This window comes from Populus trichocarpa, unplaced genomic scaffold (assembly GCF_000002775.5).
Source record: "Populus trichocarpa isolate Nisqually-1 unplaced genomic scaffold, P.trichocarpa_v4.1 scaffold_67, whole genome shotgun sequence".
Taxonomy (NCBI): domain Eukaryota; kingdom Viridiplantae; phylum Streptophyta; class Magnoliopsida; order Malpighiales; family Salicaceae; genus Populus; species Populus trichocarpa.
Window position 1 is genome coordinate 116404 of NW_026291141.1, and position 17732 is coordinate 134135.

Consider the following 17732-nt stretch of genomic DNA (forward strand, 5'->3'; position numbering starts at 1 on the left):
TAAATTAAGATTCAATGAAATAGTCTTAAAAATTTAAAATTCAGACCTTCGTTCAAACTAAAATTCCGTTTATTTTCGTGTATTTTTTTTAAGAAAAAAATTAATTTTTTTTTTTTTTTACTTGAAGAAATCGGGGAGGCTTATAATTTATTCAAGTGATCTCTCATCGTCATGAAAGAAATATTTATTGATATCCTCTTGGACAAGTGGTGCGTCGACTTGGATAATGCATCCACGTTGGCTCATTTTCCACATGCTCGGGACCCATTTTGAGCTGTCTTTTTTCGGTTTGATTTTTAAAATATTTTTTATTTAAAAATATATTAAAAAAATATTTTTATATTATCAAAATAAAATTATCTAAAATAAAAAAAATTAAATAAAAAATCAAATTTAAGAATAGAACACAGTGAGGTCGGGCAATGTCCCTTCTCCACACTCACACACACGCATACACGGTTTCCATCCCAGTCTCCAAGGATGGAAGAGGTCAAGGCTCTGAATTTTAAAGTTTTCATGCCTAACCTTTCTTTTATTATTAAATTAGTTTGATATTAGAATACTCTAAGACTAATTTTATCATATTAATATCTAAATCGATTTGGCTTAATGGTTAATTAAGTATGTTTTTTTTATTAAAAAAATAAAATTTCAAAATCATCATGTAGATGAATTTATTGAGTTTTTCTTGAATGCAACATGTAAATGTTGATGATGGCTTCTAAAATCATATGAATAAAAGATTTAATTTTGATTGAAAAGCAAACTGGATTGAAGATATACATAAACCTGTAATTTGATTTTATTAAGAAACAAATTTAAAATAAAATTATTTTAATTATTTAAAAAAAATCTTCAAACGGTATTATTTTAATTTAATTGACCTGTAAGCTGTTCATGATTTAATAACTTTCAAGGACCCTGGTGACTTAAATTTAGTTTCTATTGGGATACATTATAATTTATTCTTTTTAAGTAGTGTCATCCATTTATGCTTTAATGGTGGACCACTGATACAGAAGCGTTAATGGCGTAAAGTTTTTCCACTTTATGGAGACATCAGGCCATTATCTCCATCATAGCATGCTACAACATCCATCGCTATACTGTTTTTGCAGAATATAATTACATGGTGTGGAAGCCCATCAATTTATTCCAGCTGATTTCTCGAAACTGGTATTTGACCTCACTGTGTACTCTGCTACAAGTTGGGAGAATGACGATGACTTGTTCTCTAACAACCTTGTTGGAGAATCATATTCCTCAATGAGACCTGAGACATGGTTGCAAATACTTAGAGAAAATTGAGGATTCATATCATTTACAGGCAATGCTACATCAAGTTTCCATACTCACCATGACTTAGAAGCAAAACCATGTCACTGTCAAGAACAGAGGTTATTCGATGTGCAATGGTTATCACTGTACAGTCAGAGAAATGCTGCCTGAGCGTTTGCTGAATAAGATTATCAGTGGCTGTGTCAACTGAGGCAGTAGCTTCATCAAGGACCAGGACCTTACTTTTCTTGAGTAGCACACGCCCTAGACAGACTAGTTGCCTCTGGCCCATACTCCAGTTCTCCCCATTCTCGATAACTGCAGCACCATCCAGGATGACCATTTAAAAAGATGTGCACAAAAACGGGGTAGCGGTGATTGGTGAGAAAGACAAACCTGTGGAATCTAGCTTCCTTTCCTTTTTCCTAACTTCATCTCCAAGTTGGCACTTATCCAGAACCTGGGATCATAACAAATTTAAGTTAGCATTTGTGCTATGTTTCAATCATCAATCCTTGAAATACTGAACATCAATTCTATGAAAAAACACACAGGCACGTGTATAACAGCATTCACACGTCCCTCATTGAGCTAACATAATAGAGACAACACACCTCCCAGATCTGTTCATCTGTGTACTCTTCAAGTGGGTCCAAATTACTTCTAACAGTCCCTTCGAACATGGTTGGATCCTGGGGAATAATGCTCAGTCTTGACCTTAAATCATGCAGGCCAATCAGTGAGATATCAATGCTGTCAATCATAATCTGACCAGCTGCAGGTTCTACGGTTCGGAAAAGAGCCTGTATGAGAGTAGATTTACCACTGCCTGTTCTCCCAACAATACCAGTTTTCTTTCCTCCTGGGAAAGTGCATGAGAGACCACGCAGCACAAGTGGCATGTGTGGGGCATATCGGACCTGCATCGTATCCAACCATTAGTAACATAAAAATAATGCATGCCAATTGGAGCAACAAACAGAACAAAATTACCTGCAGATTATCGATGTCAATTTCGCCATGTGATGGCCATGAATGGCCAGGCCTGTTCGCTTCAATTACAAGAGGAGGCTCGGCAGGTATAGAAATGTACTGAAGAATTCTCTCTACTGATATGAGTTTGTTCTCGCAATTGCAGAAACACCATATCAACACATATTGTGCCATGTGTAGGCCAAGCGCATACGTAACAGCTAAGCCTGCAATGGCTATGGAAAAGAAAAAAAAACGTGTGTTTCAGGTTCACTCATTGGTTGACAATAGGAAGGGAAATAGAGAACAGGTGCAAGACAAGAACTGCCAACCTGGATTAATTTTTTCTGGAAAAGAGACTAAAAGAAACAGACAGAAAGCAAATGTAATAGAACTGAACATATCCATTCGGAAGCAAAGCCATTGCATTGCAGCAGAATTATGAAATTTGGGCCGAGAATATGCATCTGTTAGTTTCATATTTATTTCTTCGAATCTTGATTCTTGATCAAAGCTCCTGATCGTTGTTGCTCCTGAAATTGTTTCTGCAAAATTTTGGATAACTGGAGCGTTGCATACTCCAATCAACCGTGAAAGCTCTCTTGCTGAGGGAATGTAATATTGCTGCAGGCATCAATAAATATGTTAGAACTCCTCTCTTTCTAAATGCTAAATCATATTATATGCTACTTGTCATAATGAAACAGGGGCTGCATCTAATTGCATGCCATTGACACTATTTTTAAAATTTTCTTGCAAGCTCAGCATCTTGGGAAAAGAAACGCTAATAAGAGACATATGAAGAAATTATAAGAAACATCAGGAGATCTAATGATATTATTAGATTTTTTTCACTGAAGTAGAGCTCGGAAAACAAAATGAGATTTTAAGAAACCACAAGGAGTACCTGATACCAGATACAGGCAGCAATCACAGGGATGGAAACCATAAAAACTTGCCATGCCACCTGAGACATCACCGCAATAATTCCCAGAAGCGTGATTGCTTGGATGGCAAGTTCCCCAATTATATATGGAATTTCCATCTCTAATGCACTTTGATCTGTAGAAGCCTACGTGAGAGGAAATAGATCAATGAGGTAAAAATACTGAACATGGTACTCTCCCCTAATTAATTATAATCACTTATATAAAGAGCACAAGACACACTGAAATTGCTTACTCTGTTAATGATTCGTCCACTAGGGGTCGCGTCAAAAAAGGACATGGGAGCACGAAAAATGCACAGATGCAATCTGTTGAATAGTAGAGTTGCAGTTTTGTACCCTGCTGTTACAAGAAGCATGACTCGAGCCAGGATGCCAAAAGAACTTCCAATAACCAGAGATACATAGACGATTAACAGTCTAGATCCACTAACAACAGGTTTCACATCCTTTGACACAGGAGTTGCCCATGCCATCCAATAAGTGCTACCAATTTGAAGGATCTGAAAGAGAAGTTGTGCCAGTAATATAAAGGGCACCAGAGCTCCTCCGTATGCTGTTGTGATATATTTCCAATAGATTTGAAACCCAACTCTGCCTTTCTCTCTCTCTTCTTCTTGAATGAGTTGTGCTTGTGGCTCAGCTACCTCATCTGCTTTACCAATTTGTGAATCTTTATTTCCTTCGTTATGTACAATCCCATCAGTACTGTTCTCGCCTCCATTGTTGTCTCTGACACTTTCATTTTCGGAAACTGGTCCTGCCTGTCTGGAATCAAGAACTGATAAAGCTGCCTTATGTGCACCAACAAGAACCGTAAAATCAGATCCTGAATTGAGAATGTCATCATACTTTCCAGCCTGCGCGATCCTTCCATCTTTCATGACCTAACCAGAAGGTACAGTTGAAACAAATGAAATAATAGGAGACATGATAATCCCACAAGCAATGAAGAAAACAAAGCATATTACTCACCAAGATTAGATCAGCAGTGGATAAGAACTCAACCTGATGAGTAACATAAATAACAGTTTTTGAACTTAAAAGACCAAGCAAAACTTCCTGTCATGCAAAATCGAACAAGTATAATGTAAGAGAAATGCCATTTTTTTTTATTAGGCATGAAAAGAAGAATAAAAGAGGAAGCAACTAAAAGGAAAATTAAAACAAAGGGTGGTGCTTTTAGCTGGACTAGTGATTTTTTCTACAGAAATCGAAAGCAAAAGTTAGCATCCACTGCAAGCAATGGTTTCAAGGAAGAAGGGATAGTTTACTTTAAACAAATGAGATCCAGTATGAGCATCCACGGCACTGAAAGGGTCATCAAATAGATAGATTTGGGCATCTTGGTAGAGAGCACGTGCTATCTGTATTCTTTGCTTCTGTCCACCACTCAAGTTGATACCCCTCTCACCAATTACTGTTTGATCACCGAATGAGAGGATTTCCAGGTCCTTCTTCAGGGAACATGCTTCAAGTACCTTCTCGTACCTTTCTCTGTCCATCTCCTTACCAAACAATATGTTCTCTTCTATCTTACCACTCTGTATCCAAGGTGACTGAGCAACGTAGGCCTTTGTCCCGCACAGCTTAAGTGTCCCTGAGATCTTGGGTAATTCTCCTAAAATGGAGGAAAGCAAGCTCGACTTGCCTGATCCAACAGTACCACATACAGCTACCTTCATACCATTGAACACTTTGAAGTTTATATCTTTCAATGTTGCACAGGGTGAAGACAAATCCCAAGAGAAATTTCCATCAACAATCTCAATTGCTGTATCAGAACTGCCTACTGGAAGCTTCTCTATAGCATCAGGCTGCAAGTCATCGAGACAAAGAAAAGATGCAATTCTGTCGAGAGAAACCTTTGTTTGAATTAGCATAGAAACTGTATTGGGAAGGTTATAGATTGGGGATTGAAGAATCTCGAATGTTGCAAGTGCAGATAAGACCTTCCCTGAGTCAAGCGGGACTCCCATAAGCATGCAAGTACCAAAGGTGGCCACAGCCACAACAGTCGGAGTAACCCAGGCGACAACAGTGATCACTTCTGAAGTATATAAGTATTTTTTCAACCACCGTGTCTCTACTTTCCTGAGTTCAAGAATCTTAGACAAAAACTTCATTTCCCATCCCTGAAGCTTGAGAATTCTCATATTTCTCAAAATCTCCGTGGTTGCCTTCATTCGTTTATCTTTTGATTCCATTAACTTGTCTTGAAACTTCTCCTCCAGTCTCCCGAAAGGATAGTTTAACGACATGACAATTACTGTCGCAACAAAGCCAGCAACTGACCCGAGTCCCAAATTTCTGTACAGTATCAGCAAGGCCAAACAAACTTGCAAGATGACCAACCATGGATCGTGCATGTACCAACTAAAGATGCCAAGTCTATTAGCATCAATAGTCATAATATTGATTATTTGTCCACTCGAATGCCCTTGCTTCGAATGACTGGAAATGGTCAAGCTTTTGTTGTATATCATCGTGGCTGTTACTGCGCGGAGCCTTGTTCCAATTTGCTGCAACCTAAAGCGCAAATGCCTCTGTGCGAGGCACTCAGCGAGCTTTGCAACCACAAAGGCGGAAGCCAAAATGTAACCTTGATTCTTGAATTCTCCTCGCCCGTCAAGGCATTGAACAAAAACATCGATAAGGTAGGGACCAACATAAGAACTTAACGTGTGAATCAACGCCAATAAAGCTGTCCATAAAATTTCTTTCCAGACTAACAGGAACAAAGCTTTTGCGAACTTGAACCTTGTAACTCTACCACAATCCGACTCAAGCTTATTTTTAAAAACTGGAAAAGCTCCAACCACACTATCGACACCGTGAAGTTGAGGAACATCTTCAAGGTCTAAGGTTTTCTTGTTGCCAGCAGCAATTAAAGAATTCATCCAAGAAAAGGTTAGAATACTGAAAAGACCAGCGTTTCCAAAAGGAGTCACCGTATCTGCCCCCCTGTTCTCTAAATTATCAATCGAGCTAGAATCACCATTCAAAAGGGGTTCTTCAAGTACATCTTGAATATCACTTCTCAAAGACCCAACATAACAAAGAAACAATCCAGTAAACACAGAGACCACATCAGACACTAAATACCACTCTATCTCCAAAGACACATGTTTGTGATGAAGGAAAAGATCTACAAAAAAGCAATAACAAGAAATAGCCAAATAGAAACCCCACCAAACTCTCAATAACAAAGGGAACATCTTTTCACCTGAGTTAAAAAACTGGGTATGCAAGTAAACAACAAGTGCACCCCAAGAGAGTGTTCTGAGCCCAAAATCCAAAAGGGTCATTGCTTCACCATCAGACCAGACATTTCCATACAGATAAAAGTAGCTCAACAAACACAAGATGAAATTAAACACTGAGACACCCAAACAACAGACCATAGTCTGTTTATACCACATAAACCTCCTCTTTATCTTTAACGTCTCTTTAGAGCCCTCCCCATCACCCCTCCTGCTCAGTTTCTTGCACACATATGAGACAGATAAAGCGAGTAACAAAACCAAGTGCAATGATCCACAGAACCCACGTATGAAAATGGATTTAAGAAGAAAATCAATGTTAGAACCTGGCGCATGCATGATGGAAGATGAGCTTGAAACAATGGCTGCCACACCGCTCTGTTGACTCGAAAAGTTTTTCCTTGATCTGTGGGTCTTCGCAGGGATTATAATTTATAAGTCCACAGACAGGGAGAAAAAACAGAACACGAGACAAAGTCCCGCCTAATAAGCAAGTTTCTGTTGCAAAGGGGCTGTGAAGACTTAATCAAAATACATACTCATCCCTAGAATACCACATATTTGTAAATTTGATACCCAAACAAAAATATTTCTCTATTGGATCCCTATTAATTGGACATTTATGAAACCATCAACTCTCACCTTACAATTTTCCTTTCAATCTTAAGTTAATCATAAAACCTGAGAGCTTTTTCTTCTTAAAACAAAGTTTTTTTTGTTGTAGAATTTCGTGATGGGGTTAAATGAAACCAAATAAATTTTAGATACGGGAGGATGTTTTTATAGTATTTTTAAAGTTTTAATGATCTATTTAATTTCATAATACTTTTAAAAGGGTTATCATTCCATCTACATAGTTGTTGTTTAATCCAAGAACATTCTAAATAATTATTGATGAAGGATTTGATAAATAATTCATGCAGCCTTGGTATTATCGTGATAAATTCATCTGCACATGTAACAGTGGTTAAAGGTCTGTTTCTTCCTCGTGTTTTTTATCCTCAAATGGAAGAAGCTTGAGGCGTTTGCAAAGTTGTTTGCATGAGCATGCTCAGGCATTCTTTCAAGGTGCTACATCGTCATATACCGTCATCTCACTGTGTTGAACAGTCGTGATGGGGATGATTGGTTTTTAGGTGACCTAAACTCAGTTTCTATCTTGATGGGATGCCCGACTTGACTAGGACCATCCATTTCTACTTTAATGGTGGATCATTGATATTTTCTGCACTGATGGCATGGACACATCAGGCCATTGTCTCTATTATTATAGAATGCGATACTATGTTGTTTTTAAAGTGAAAAGAATTGGATTAGGGCAACAGTTTTTATTTTTTTTTATTATTAATATAGGTATTCGGATTAGCTTACGCATATCTCGATTAATTTTATGTACCTTAAAGTTAATAACTAGGTAACTCTTCAGTAATTTTAAAATTTATAAAACTCAAACCGGTAACTTTTAAAAATACAAATAAATTTTTTATTTTAATTTTATTTTAATTAAATTTTGATCAAAAGTTGCTCAAAGATAACCTAGATGTTGAAAGTTTTTAAATGATTGTTTTGTGGTTATAATACCTATCAATCCGATATAATAATCGGGTTATAAATTAAAATGATTAACTTGCAAGTTAATGAGTATTATTGGATTTTTTTAATAAAATAATATTGTTTTAAAAACATAAAATAAAATAAAATGCTAAAATAATATTTTTTAGATAAAAAAATTATTAATCAAATCATATCCAAGTTTTGATTTGGTCTAATCCACTAGATGACCTTTGGTTTGACTATTCTAATTTTCTAAATAAATAAAAAATAAATCCGATCTAGATTTCATATTAATAGATTATTAGATTGGATGGAGCCATAATTATATGTCCCTCATATTATTTATATACACTTATTTAAAACCCATCAAAAAATTACCTTTAACAATTACTACGATTCTAAAAGGAAAAGGAAAAAAAAACAAATATTGTGATAAACAATTACTCGTCATAAAAAAAAAAAAAACTCGTCATAAAAATATCCAATTAAGAAACAACCCAGGGAGCAACAAGTAAAAAGAAAAAAAGAAAAGGGACGACGATAACTTTCATTCCTTCCATAAACCCTTCCGTTTCCACTTAACAGTGACACTTGCTCTCTCTTTCCCTCGCTTCTCTCGGCGCAACTACTGTTATCGCCACCACCGCAAAATGTCCTCCATGGAATCCCTAATTCTCCAACTCCACGAGATCTCCGCAGTCAAATTTGGTTCCTTCAAACTCAAATCCGGTATAACCTCTCCAATCTACATCGACCTCCGCCTCATAATTTCATACCCCTCCCTCCTCCGCCACATTTCCCAAACCCTGATCACCTCCATCCCTGCCACTACCACTTTCGACCTCATATGCGGCGTCCCCTACACCGCTCTCCCAATCGCCACCACCGTATCAGTCTCGAACAACATCCCCATGGTAATGCGCAGGAAAGAAGTGAAAGATTACGGTACCTCTAAGTCTATCGAGGGTAATTTCCAAAAGGACCAGACTTGTTTGATAGTTGAAGATTTGGTTACGAGTGGGACTTCTGTTCTTGAAACGGCTTTGCCGTTGAGGGCGGCGGGGTTGAAGGTGACGGATGCAGTGGTTTTGATTGACAGGGAACAAGGAGGGAGGGAGAATTTGGAAGAGAATGGGATTAAGTTGCATGCGATTATTAAGTTGAGTGAGATGGTTAGGGTTTTGAGGGAGAAGGGGAAATTGGAGGAGGAAGTGGAGAAGGGGGTTTTGAAGTTCTTGGAGGAGAATAGGAAGGTTAGTGTTGTTAAAGGGGTGGATAAGAGTGTTAGGGTTAAGGTTTCAGGGTTTGAGGAAAGAGCGAAGTTAGCAAAGAATGAGATGGGGAAGAGGTTGTTTGAGGTTATGGTTAAAAAGGAGAGCAATCTGTGTGTTGCAGCTGATGTTGGTACTGCTAAGGAATTGCTTGAGCTTGCTGAAAAAGTGAGTGTTTTGGTATTGGGTTGGTTGGGGATGATTGGAGTGCTATGTTTGTTTGCTTTTGTTTGGCTGACATGGTTTTCTATATATTTTATTTTATTTTTTGAGTGTAGGTTGGACCTGAGATATGTTTGTTGAAAACCCATGTCGATATTTTGCCTGATTTCAATCCTGATTTTGGTGCAAAACTTCGTGCGGTATGTCTCTAAACTGTGGTATTTTGAAGTTTGCTGCTTTTATGAGGTTTTTGCGGTGTTATAATAAAAGTTATTTGCATGGAGGTTTTGTTCTTCAGATTCTCTGGAAGCATGAAAATTCTGCTACATTATGTTTTGCCAGGTGATGTTGAGGATGTGTCAATTCTAACCTTTGACCACCAATTATCATTTTGGATGGTGCAAAATGATAATTGTATGTTATGAAGCGGGGCTGTAAATTTCATTATGTTTTCAACTGATAACTTAGTTAGCCAAGGGGCAGTTTGAGTTGACTTGTTTGATGACTGTTCTTCATATGTTTGGTAATTATGAGAATGAATCTTTTGAAGTTGTTGATGATCTGTAAATACCAGAGTACAAAATTAGCATATACAAACGTTCTTAATTTTTTGAATGCTTGTGGAATTTGGTTTGGTTGGTAATTAGGTTGAAGAAGTATTGATAACATGACTATATTTTTGTTAGATGTCTTGGCAATCGAATGGTATTTTCCTCATCATTTTTCTACTATTCCCGTTTTCTTCTAGGTGCAAAGTAGTTGTTATTTCCTCGTAGCTCATTGTGCTTTTGCATCCTGTAGATTGCAGATAAGTACAATTTTTTAATTTTTGAAGATCGTAAGTTTGCTGACATCGGTAACACAGTGACCATGCAGTATGAAGGGTGAGCATCAGTGTTATGTGACTTTTCTGGTTTCCTTTCTGCTGGTATCTTTACAGTAGTCTGAGGTTTCTTTGCTCTGTTATTTGCAGGGGTATCTTCCATATATTGGATTGGGCTGATATAGTTAATTGTCACATTATTTCTGGTCCTGGAATTGTTGACGGGTTGAAATTGAAGGTATGCCTCACACACAACTTTTATCTGGAATCATATTACTGAATTAGTCCTGGCAGTATCTAACTTTTGCTTACTCTTGGACTCTATTTAGGGTTTGCCTCGTGGGAGGGGCCTCTTGCTGCTTGCAGAAATGAGTTCAGCCGGCAACTTTGCTAAGGGAGATTACACTGCTGCGGCAGTAAAAATTGCTGAAGAACATTCTGATTTTGTGATTGGCTTCATCTCGGTAAACCCAGCCTCATGGCCAGGTGCACCAGTAAATCCAGCATTTATTCAGGCAACACCTGGAGTTCAAATGGTCACTGGTGGCGATGCGCTTGGCCAGCAGTACAATACACCATATTCTGTACGTTCAAATGACTGTTTCACTGTTTTTTGTTTCCTTCATAAATTGCTGGATTGGTGCATTTTCATTATGTCTATTTCGTTGGCATGCATTAGTGAAGTATGTAATATGCTAGCTTTATTGAAACTTGCTATAAACTCTTACTGAAAGGGGAATTATTATAGCTCTGATAATTGTGGGATAAATGATGTTTCAGGTCATCTTCGATAGGGGCAGTGACATCATAATCGTGGGACGTGGGATTATAAAGGCAGCAGATCCTGCAGAGGCAGCTCGTGAATACCGTCTTCAAGGATGGGATGCATACCTGGAAAAATGCACATGAGATTGCATTTAGGTTGTTTTTATGTGGTTTTTGCTGATGAACAGATCAGCCCAAGTTTTGATTGAATTTTGCCAGTCTTTTATTACGAGTTTGGAATTGCAGTAATTGTTGGTTGTTTTTTAAAGTGTTTTTTTATTTAGAAATACATTAAAATAATATTTTTTTTATTTTTGAAAAATTATTTTTGATATTAATATATTAAAATAATTTAAAAATATATATAAAAAAATAAATTAAAACTAACAAAATTAAAATTTTATGGAATGTGGTTAACAGTCTTTCACAACTGTGTCGATATTTCCAATGAAAAAGATGAAAAGGTTTTAAGCCCTTTTTGGATTTTGTATACCAGTGGTTACAAGGTTCATGGTTGACTTGTCAGCACCTAATATCTTCCTAAACAAGTTAAATGTTATTCTGATTGAATTTCAAGTCTGACAAAACGTGGAAAGGCCAATATGAAGAAGCCAAGAAGCTTGGTCGTCTCCTCCTTGGTCTATGAACAACTGGGTCAACAAGTTCGACCTCCATTGACTGACCTTGGTCGCGTTTTCGGGACTTGCGTGGTTTACCAGGCAGGTTGACGCCCTCTTGGGCCAGGTAGGACCTTTCCCGCTTCCATGTACTTCAGAGGGATAAAAAAAGGTGATGCTATTAAGCTACCATCACGCAGGACATTGTTTTGAGCGAGATGCAGCTTTTGTACACTTGAATGCTTGCGCTGCCTCTATCCCAGCACCATATCCCCACTTGCTTCAGGTTGGCAAGTTCAGTTTAGGCTGATCTGACCATGGTACTAAAACAGTGTTCACAGCACCAAATGTTGAATAAGCTTCACAGATATTTATATTACAAAAAGAGACTGGAGACCACAGTATCCTACCATGCTCCCTCACGAGAGAGAACTTCAGCAAAACAGCTCCCAGCCATTCTGCAAGTATTGGGCATGCCTAGTCACTCTTTTCACATGGCCAATGACTAATATTGAGTTTCAAGAAGTCGGTGTTAATTAAAATGCCGCCAAAGTTCATGGATCTACTAGCAATGCAATCATTCATTAATTGTCCGTGCGAGCAATGTGGCACATCTAAATCTACATAGATAAATATTATAATTGCAGGGACAAGAGTCGTGCCTCCCACTCATGTATTGATGGCTAGACAAGCAAAGAGAGTTTGCCTCCTACAATTCAAAACAGTACATGAGCAGAAGATCATGGGACTACAAGAAGAAACCAGTCACTAGGTGTGAAGGTTAACTAAAATTGAAAGTTGTGACAGAAATTGGATATCCTGTCACTGTTCTTTCCAAATTCGACCAGTCACCCTAAGCTTCAATTCCTTCCTATCCCCACCAGAGAAGAAAAGGGCCATGTTGCGTTGAATGATCAGACCATCAAAACTGTCTCGAACCTTTCGGTGGCTGTCCCTTATGCTCCTTGGTACCCCTTGCCATATCATCTTCCTCCCACCACCACCCACTTCAAGACTGTAACTATAGTTCTTTGCCTCATTGTCATCCCCCATAAACCGTAGGAATGCTATGTAGACCGGGGCCATCCCAAGCTGGAATGCTTCAAAATGTAGACAAAAATACTGACCAAAGCAGCTAAAGACCTAAAAATCAGGGGAGAAAATAGTGAGCAATCTTTTATATGTCCAAAAGCAAGTTTCTGCAATAGAATCAAACAACAAAAGTTCGACCCAACAATAACCTAGAATGCCACGTCAAACTTTGATGACAGGTCCCTTTTAACTACTACAAAAAGAACATTTTTGTTCACAAGGATCGCTAATTGAAAGGTGTCCAATTTTCACAAATATGGTACTGTGCAGATGATTGTATCCACACACATTCTACATATAAATACGAAAACCCTTCTTTGCTAAGGATTAAGGAAAGGACAAAAAACAGAATAGAAACAAGGATAAAGCAAAACAATACCGTCAGCATCCATAATACATTTTCAACACGTGGACAAGGATTGTTAATTGAGAGATGTCCAATTTTCACAAATATGGCATTTAAAGGGAACTATGCAGATAATTGTATCCACACACATTCAACATATAAATAAGAAAACCCTTCTTTGCCAAGGATTAAGGAAAGGACAAAAACCAGAATAGAAACAAGGATAAAGCAAAACAATACCGTCAGCATCCATGTTGCATTCTCAACTTCGTGTGGATTTGATTTGACATATCTGTGATTGAAAGTACTGCCATTATGCATGTCAACTTTGTGATCATCTTTCAAATGGGCCACCAGATAAGGAATATCACCAATAACTGTGCATTCTGATCCAGCATATGGGCAGTTATATGGTCTAAAAACACATTGGGATTCATGTTTTAGCTTGCTGTAATAAGGGTATATGCCTATGCACCCAAAACTCTGATATTTACATGGAAGTTCAAGAGATGCAGCAACTTTCTCTAGTGCAAGACATCTAATGTTGCCGAGTTCGTGCCTGCAAGTGGGGCATCGGTTTTGAACCCTGGGCTTGCAACCAGAACATAATGTGTGGCCATTTGAACACTGCAACAAAAGAGAACACCAATGAGATGACCAACATGCAAGCTGGACTTCTTAACCGGAGGGGGGATATCAAAAGGTAGAAGCCTTATAAGAATTCCACAGGAATAGAATTTCATAAGGTTATCAAGAATGGGGGGAAAGGCATAAAACAAACCTGGTGAATTGGAGGATACATGGCATTTAAGCACACAGGACACTCCAGTAATTCACGAACACTGCTAGACACAGTCACGTTAGGTTTTAGAGCTGTCTGAGCAGGATCATTTACACTTTCACCAATATCTGTCAAGTCTTCATTTTGAGGAGGATCAATAACCTCAGGTTTATTTCGGATGTCATCAAAAAACAGATTGCTTGATGCCATGGTAGTATGGTCAACCTATGAGAAAAAACAAACAAGTCAGTTTCCAACTCCATAAATGCTAACATTATTAATTATACTCAAGCAAAAATGACATGTATGAAAAGAAGGAGACAAGTTTGACATATATGTTGTCAATAAATCAATCAAAGTCAAAATGGCAAATTCCACAAGGAGTGTTTTCTCTACAAAAAAGAGAAGAAAAAAAAATCTTCCCCCGACTCCCAAAGCAGACACGCCAGAAGAAAAACACAAAAATGAGGAACCTGATTACATCAGTATGTTAAACATATCAAAGTGGGAAAAAATCTATTATTTACGTGGATGCAACCACAGTTAGCTTTTGTATATCTATTTTAAAAGATATTCGATAAAAGATGCCAGAATTTGACAAAAACTTTCATTTATGAAAGATACTCAGGACTGTTATTAATTTACAGGCTTCTACTTACAGATCAACATATAACAATTTACTCAATTTCATGACAATAATGTCCTAGCAACAATACCATAGGTGGATAATTTAAAAGCATTTTCCTGGCAAAATTAAAAGCATTTTCATTTTCCCCGTGTCCAGTTTAGTTCATAACTTAAAAGGTGGATAGTTTAAGGAATATGGTAAAATTTATATTTCAATGAATCCCACGTTCAGATATGGAAGACACACAAAGTTAATTGTATTTAAAAACAAATCAAGAGTAGCAGCTTGTAGACCCTAAAAGGAAGGTTTGTTACTTTAATTATCCCAACTAAGAAGACCAATTCATGCATTAACTTTCTAAGACAAACAAGAGAAAGAACGAAAAGCAATTAAGAAAACAGCAAGGAAAAGAAATTGCCCGGCATTGGCAGAACCAACAAGTTTTATGAAGAAACAGACAGCTTAGTGTTATACCAGTTAGCAATCTCATATGCTATTATGATCAGTCATTTATTTTTGTTAAGTCTAGGTCAAATCTAAATACATATCAAGCACATATTAGAAGATATTCTAACAGCCATAACAACGTCAGTGTTCATGTTGAAGTAAATTAATGTCACTGAAAAAATAAATAAAAAAACAACTGGCTTTTAACAGGAACTAGCATACACTTCCACTGACAAGAAACTCTTAGTCTTACCACCAAATCTTGTTCTCTCCTTTATCTCCTTCACTTAATTCTTTCAGCGTATTGACAATTTATGGCTCCTCGATCTATCAAAAACATTAAATAAAAAGTTAGGAATAGAAGGCAACAATATGTACCACAATTAACACAGGAAAAACGAGCAATTCATGACAGGTGATGAGCAAGACAAATTATAAAGATCAATCAGTTCACTCACTCAAAGCAACCAAGTGGGACCCTTTATAAAGATCACAGAAATGGCAACATATCTCCCAAAAACAAGGCTCATAACCTAACCAGTCATCATATGATTCATCTACTCATGCGAATCTAAGGAAACGCCCTTATAGACCATAAAGAGCATGGAATTGAAGATGTACAACACAAATTACTTAGTTACTCTCACCTTCCCAAATTAAGGAATTTATTCCCCGTGACCTAACTAGTCATCATATATACAACACGAATGCATGCATTTGAAAAAAGCCACATCAGGTTTACACACCGGAATTACCACATTACAATCATTACCACAGTGTGACACCATAAGTTCCTAATCACGCTCCCAGCATTACACACCAGACAAAAAAAATCACCACAGCAAGACCATTTCCAGTAAAAACTTTGCCAAGTAGAGAACTATAAAAGGAGACTGGATAATAATATCCACTCAAGCAAAAACTGTACTTGACATGAGAGATATACAGTATACATTTCCTCAAGACTACATCATAACCACTAAGTAGATCAAATAAAACAAAAGGAAGAATCATCAAATGCCAAAAAAAAAAACGAAAAAAAAACACACACATGCAAATCTAAAGGAAAAAAATAGATCTAGAATATTCCAAAAGGAGCTTTGACATCAAAAAAGAAGCAGACTTTACGACTCCAAATACTAAAAAAACCAAATCAATCAACAAAAAATCAAAACCCAGATAGGATACTCGAATAACATGCTCAAAAACTAGATTAACTTACAAAAAAGATGTTACCTTGGCACAGTTTGGTTGCAATCGAAACCCCACTAAAGAGACCATTCAAGATCCGAGTAGCCCTTTAAAAGAGATCCAGAGATAAGGGGGGGGAAACCCTCTATTGAAAGATAAAAGGCAATAAATGCACGGAATGCGCCTAAATATACAGAGATGGAAATGAAGAGAGAATTTTCAAATTAAAGCCGGTGAGAGAGGGGAGCGTGTAGAGAGGGAGAGAGACAAGGGGTAAGGAGAGAGAAATTTCTCGAGAAAATACAAAAAGGAAAGGTTAAGTTTGTGGGTCCTTTACACCTGAGTGTTGTCTCTTTCTTGCGTTTTATGGTCGTGACTCTCTACAATTATAGAAAATTGTTGAACTTTAAAAGTGGAGCTTATATTATATTTTTATGAAAATATAGAATATAAATTAATATATTTTGAATTCAAATTGTGAAAAGACAATGCTATAAAATATTTTAAAAAAAAACACATAAATTATTAGATTAATATGATTTATTAATTTATTTTACAATAAAATCAAGATTTAATGACATAAAATCTTATTTTTAAGTTTGTTTATTGCAGGGTAGATTTTTTATAAGCTATTAATGCATGAAAAAACTGTTGGGGATTTATTTTAAAAAATACAGAATTTTTAAATCTAGTCCGAGTTCTAGGTTTATAAGTTAACTCGAATCAATCTAAAATAATATTTTTAAATTTAAAAAACAAAACCATTGTTAAAAAAAAAATTAAAAATTAAAATTCTAATCATGGTTGATCTATTGTATCAATCTAGTTATATTATATAAACTTGTCCTAAATTTCAAACCTAAACTAAGTTAAAAACAAGATTTGCCTGTCATCAGTTTAATCTATCATATAAATAAAGTTTAATAATAGTGATGTAAACATACATTGAAGTGGTATAACAAAATTATAGCATTTATAATAATAATAATAATAATAATAATAATAATAATTTACGACTTTAATTGGTCGATTAAATTAGAGCACGTGTTACACTACAGGAAGCATGGTATGGTCGAGTAATATTTGCAAACGAAACAGAAAATAAAAAAGCAATTTCTTTTAATGGATGTGACATTACTAGATTCGATTAATTAGGAGAGAATAGTAATCGTTGTGAACATTTTTAATAAAAGTTAAAAACTTAAAATTATGTAAGTTATTTTTTATTTTATAGTTTTATATTTCATAACATTTACCATGTATAACTGAAAAAGTTACAAAGGGAACTGAATAGGATCAGATGGTCTAGTTTGGATTTACAGTGTGTCTAGAAATATGATTGTGGTTATTTTTCAAAATATTTTTCATTCATAAATGTATTAAATAATATTTTTTTTGTTTTTTTTAATTATTTTCAATATCATCATATCAAAATGATTCAAAAATACTAAAAAATATTAATTTTAAATAAAAAATTAAATTTTTTAGGAATACGGGTTAGACAACGTTCCCAAATACTAAAAAAATATTAATTTTAAATAAATTTTTTTTTTTGAAAATACGGGTTAGACAGCGTTCCCAAACAGTTTTTAATCT

The 17732-nt window shown here is 36.2% G+C and overlaps 3 protein-coding genes across 4 annotated transcripts; 1 reads left to right on the forward strand and 2 right to left on the reverse strand.

The window, feature by feature from the left end:
• Positions 1-925: 925 nt before the first annotated feature.
• On the reverse strand, positions 926-6908 carry LOC127904851 (ABC transporter C family member 3-like). The gene is made up of 10 exons (XM_052449842.1): positions 4471-6908; positions 4172-4258; positions 3433-4083; positions 3158-3322; positions 2583-2874; positions 2272-2486; positions 1893-2198; positions 1675-1738; positions 1357-1596; positions 926-1273 (listed from the first exon to the last, which is right to left on the reverse strand). The coding sequence occupies exons 1-10, from the start codon at positions 6796-6798 to the stop codon at positions 1146-1148; spliced, it is 4476 nt and encodes a 1491-aa protein (XP_052305802.1). The 5' UTR covers positions 6799-6908; the 3' UTR covers positions 926-1145.
• Positions 6909-8563: 1655 nt separating this feature from the next.
• Positions 8564-11283, forward strand: LOC7460230 (uridine 5'-monophosphate synthase). Its single transcript, XM_052449839.1, has 6 exons — positions 8564-9452; positions 9563-9646; positions 10248-10330; positions 10420-10507; positions 10599-10853; positions 11050-11283. The coding sequence occupies exons 1-6, from the start codon at positions 8664-8666 to the stop codon at positions 11176-11178; spliced, it is 1428 nt and encodes a 475-aa protein (XP_052305799.1). The 5' UTR covers positions 8564-8663; the 3' UTR covers positions 11179-11283.
• A 931-nt stretch (positions 11284-12214) lies between these two features.
• LOC7462783 (E3 ubiquitin-protein ligase DIS1) lies at positions 12215-16484 on the reverse strand. 2 transcript variants are annotated; one of them, XM_024597015.2, is made up of 5 exons: positions 16182-16484; positions 15168-15272; positions 13871-14095; positions 13330-13716; positions 12215-12794 (listed from the first exon to the last, which is right to left on the reverse strand). In XM_024597015.2, the coding sequence occupies exons 3-5, from the start codon at positions 14078-14080 to the stop codon at positions 12474-12476; spliced, it is 918 nt and encodes a 305-aa protein (XP_024452783.1). In that variant the 5' UTR covers positions 14081-14095; positions 15168-15272; positions 16182-16484; the 3' UTR covers positions 12215-12473. The 2 variants fall into 2 exon arrangements, with proteins under 2 accessions (XP_024452783.1, XP_002303919.1); XM_002303883.3 differs by having other exon boundaries at positions 15199-15272; positions 16182-16483.
• Positions 16485-17732: the final 1248 nt, after the last annotated feature.

Coding starts and splice junctions, on each gene's coding strand:
- LOC7462783 (XM_024597015.2), bottom strand. CDS start 14,080: ATGGCATCAAGCAATCTGTTTTTTGATGACATCCGAAATAAACCTGAG. Junction 13,717..13,870: donor TGTATCCTCCAATTCACCAG/GTTTGTTTTATG, acceptor CTTTTGTTGCAG/TGTTCAAATGGCCACACATT. Junction 12,795..13,329: donor ATGCAACATGGATGCTGACG/GTATTGTTTTGC, acceptor CCTGATTTTTAG/GTCTTTAGCTGCTTTGGTCA.
- LOC7460230 (XM_052449839.1), top strand. CDS start 8,664: ATGTCCTCCATGGAATCCCTAATTCTCCAACTCCACGAGATCTCCGCA. Junction 9,647..10,247: donor TTGGTGCAAAACTTCGTGCG/GTATGTCTCTAA, acceptor TGCATCCTGTAG/ATTGCAGATAAGTACAATTT. Junction 10,854..11,049: donor AGTACAATACACCATATTCT/GTACGTTCAAAT, acceptor ATGATGTTTCAG/GTCATCTTCGATAGGGGCAG.
- LOC127904851 (XM_052449842.1), bottom strand. CDS start 6,798: ATGCATGCGCCAGGTTCTAACATTGATTTTCTTCTTAAATCCATTTTC. Junction 4,084..4,171: donor CCACTGCTGATCTAATCTTG/GTGAGTAATATG, acceptor CCTTCTGGTTAG/GTCATGAAAGATGGAAGGAT. Junction 1,274..1,356: donor GGTTTTGCTTCTAAGTCATG/GTGAGTATGGAA, acceptor ACCATGTCTCAG/GTCTCATTGAGGAATATGAT.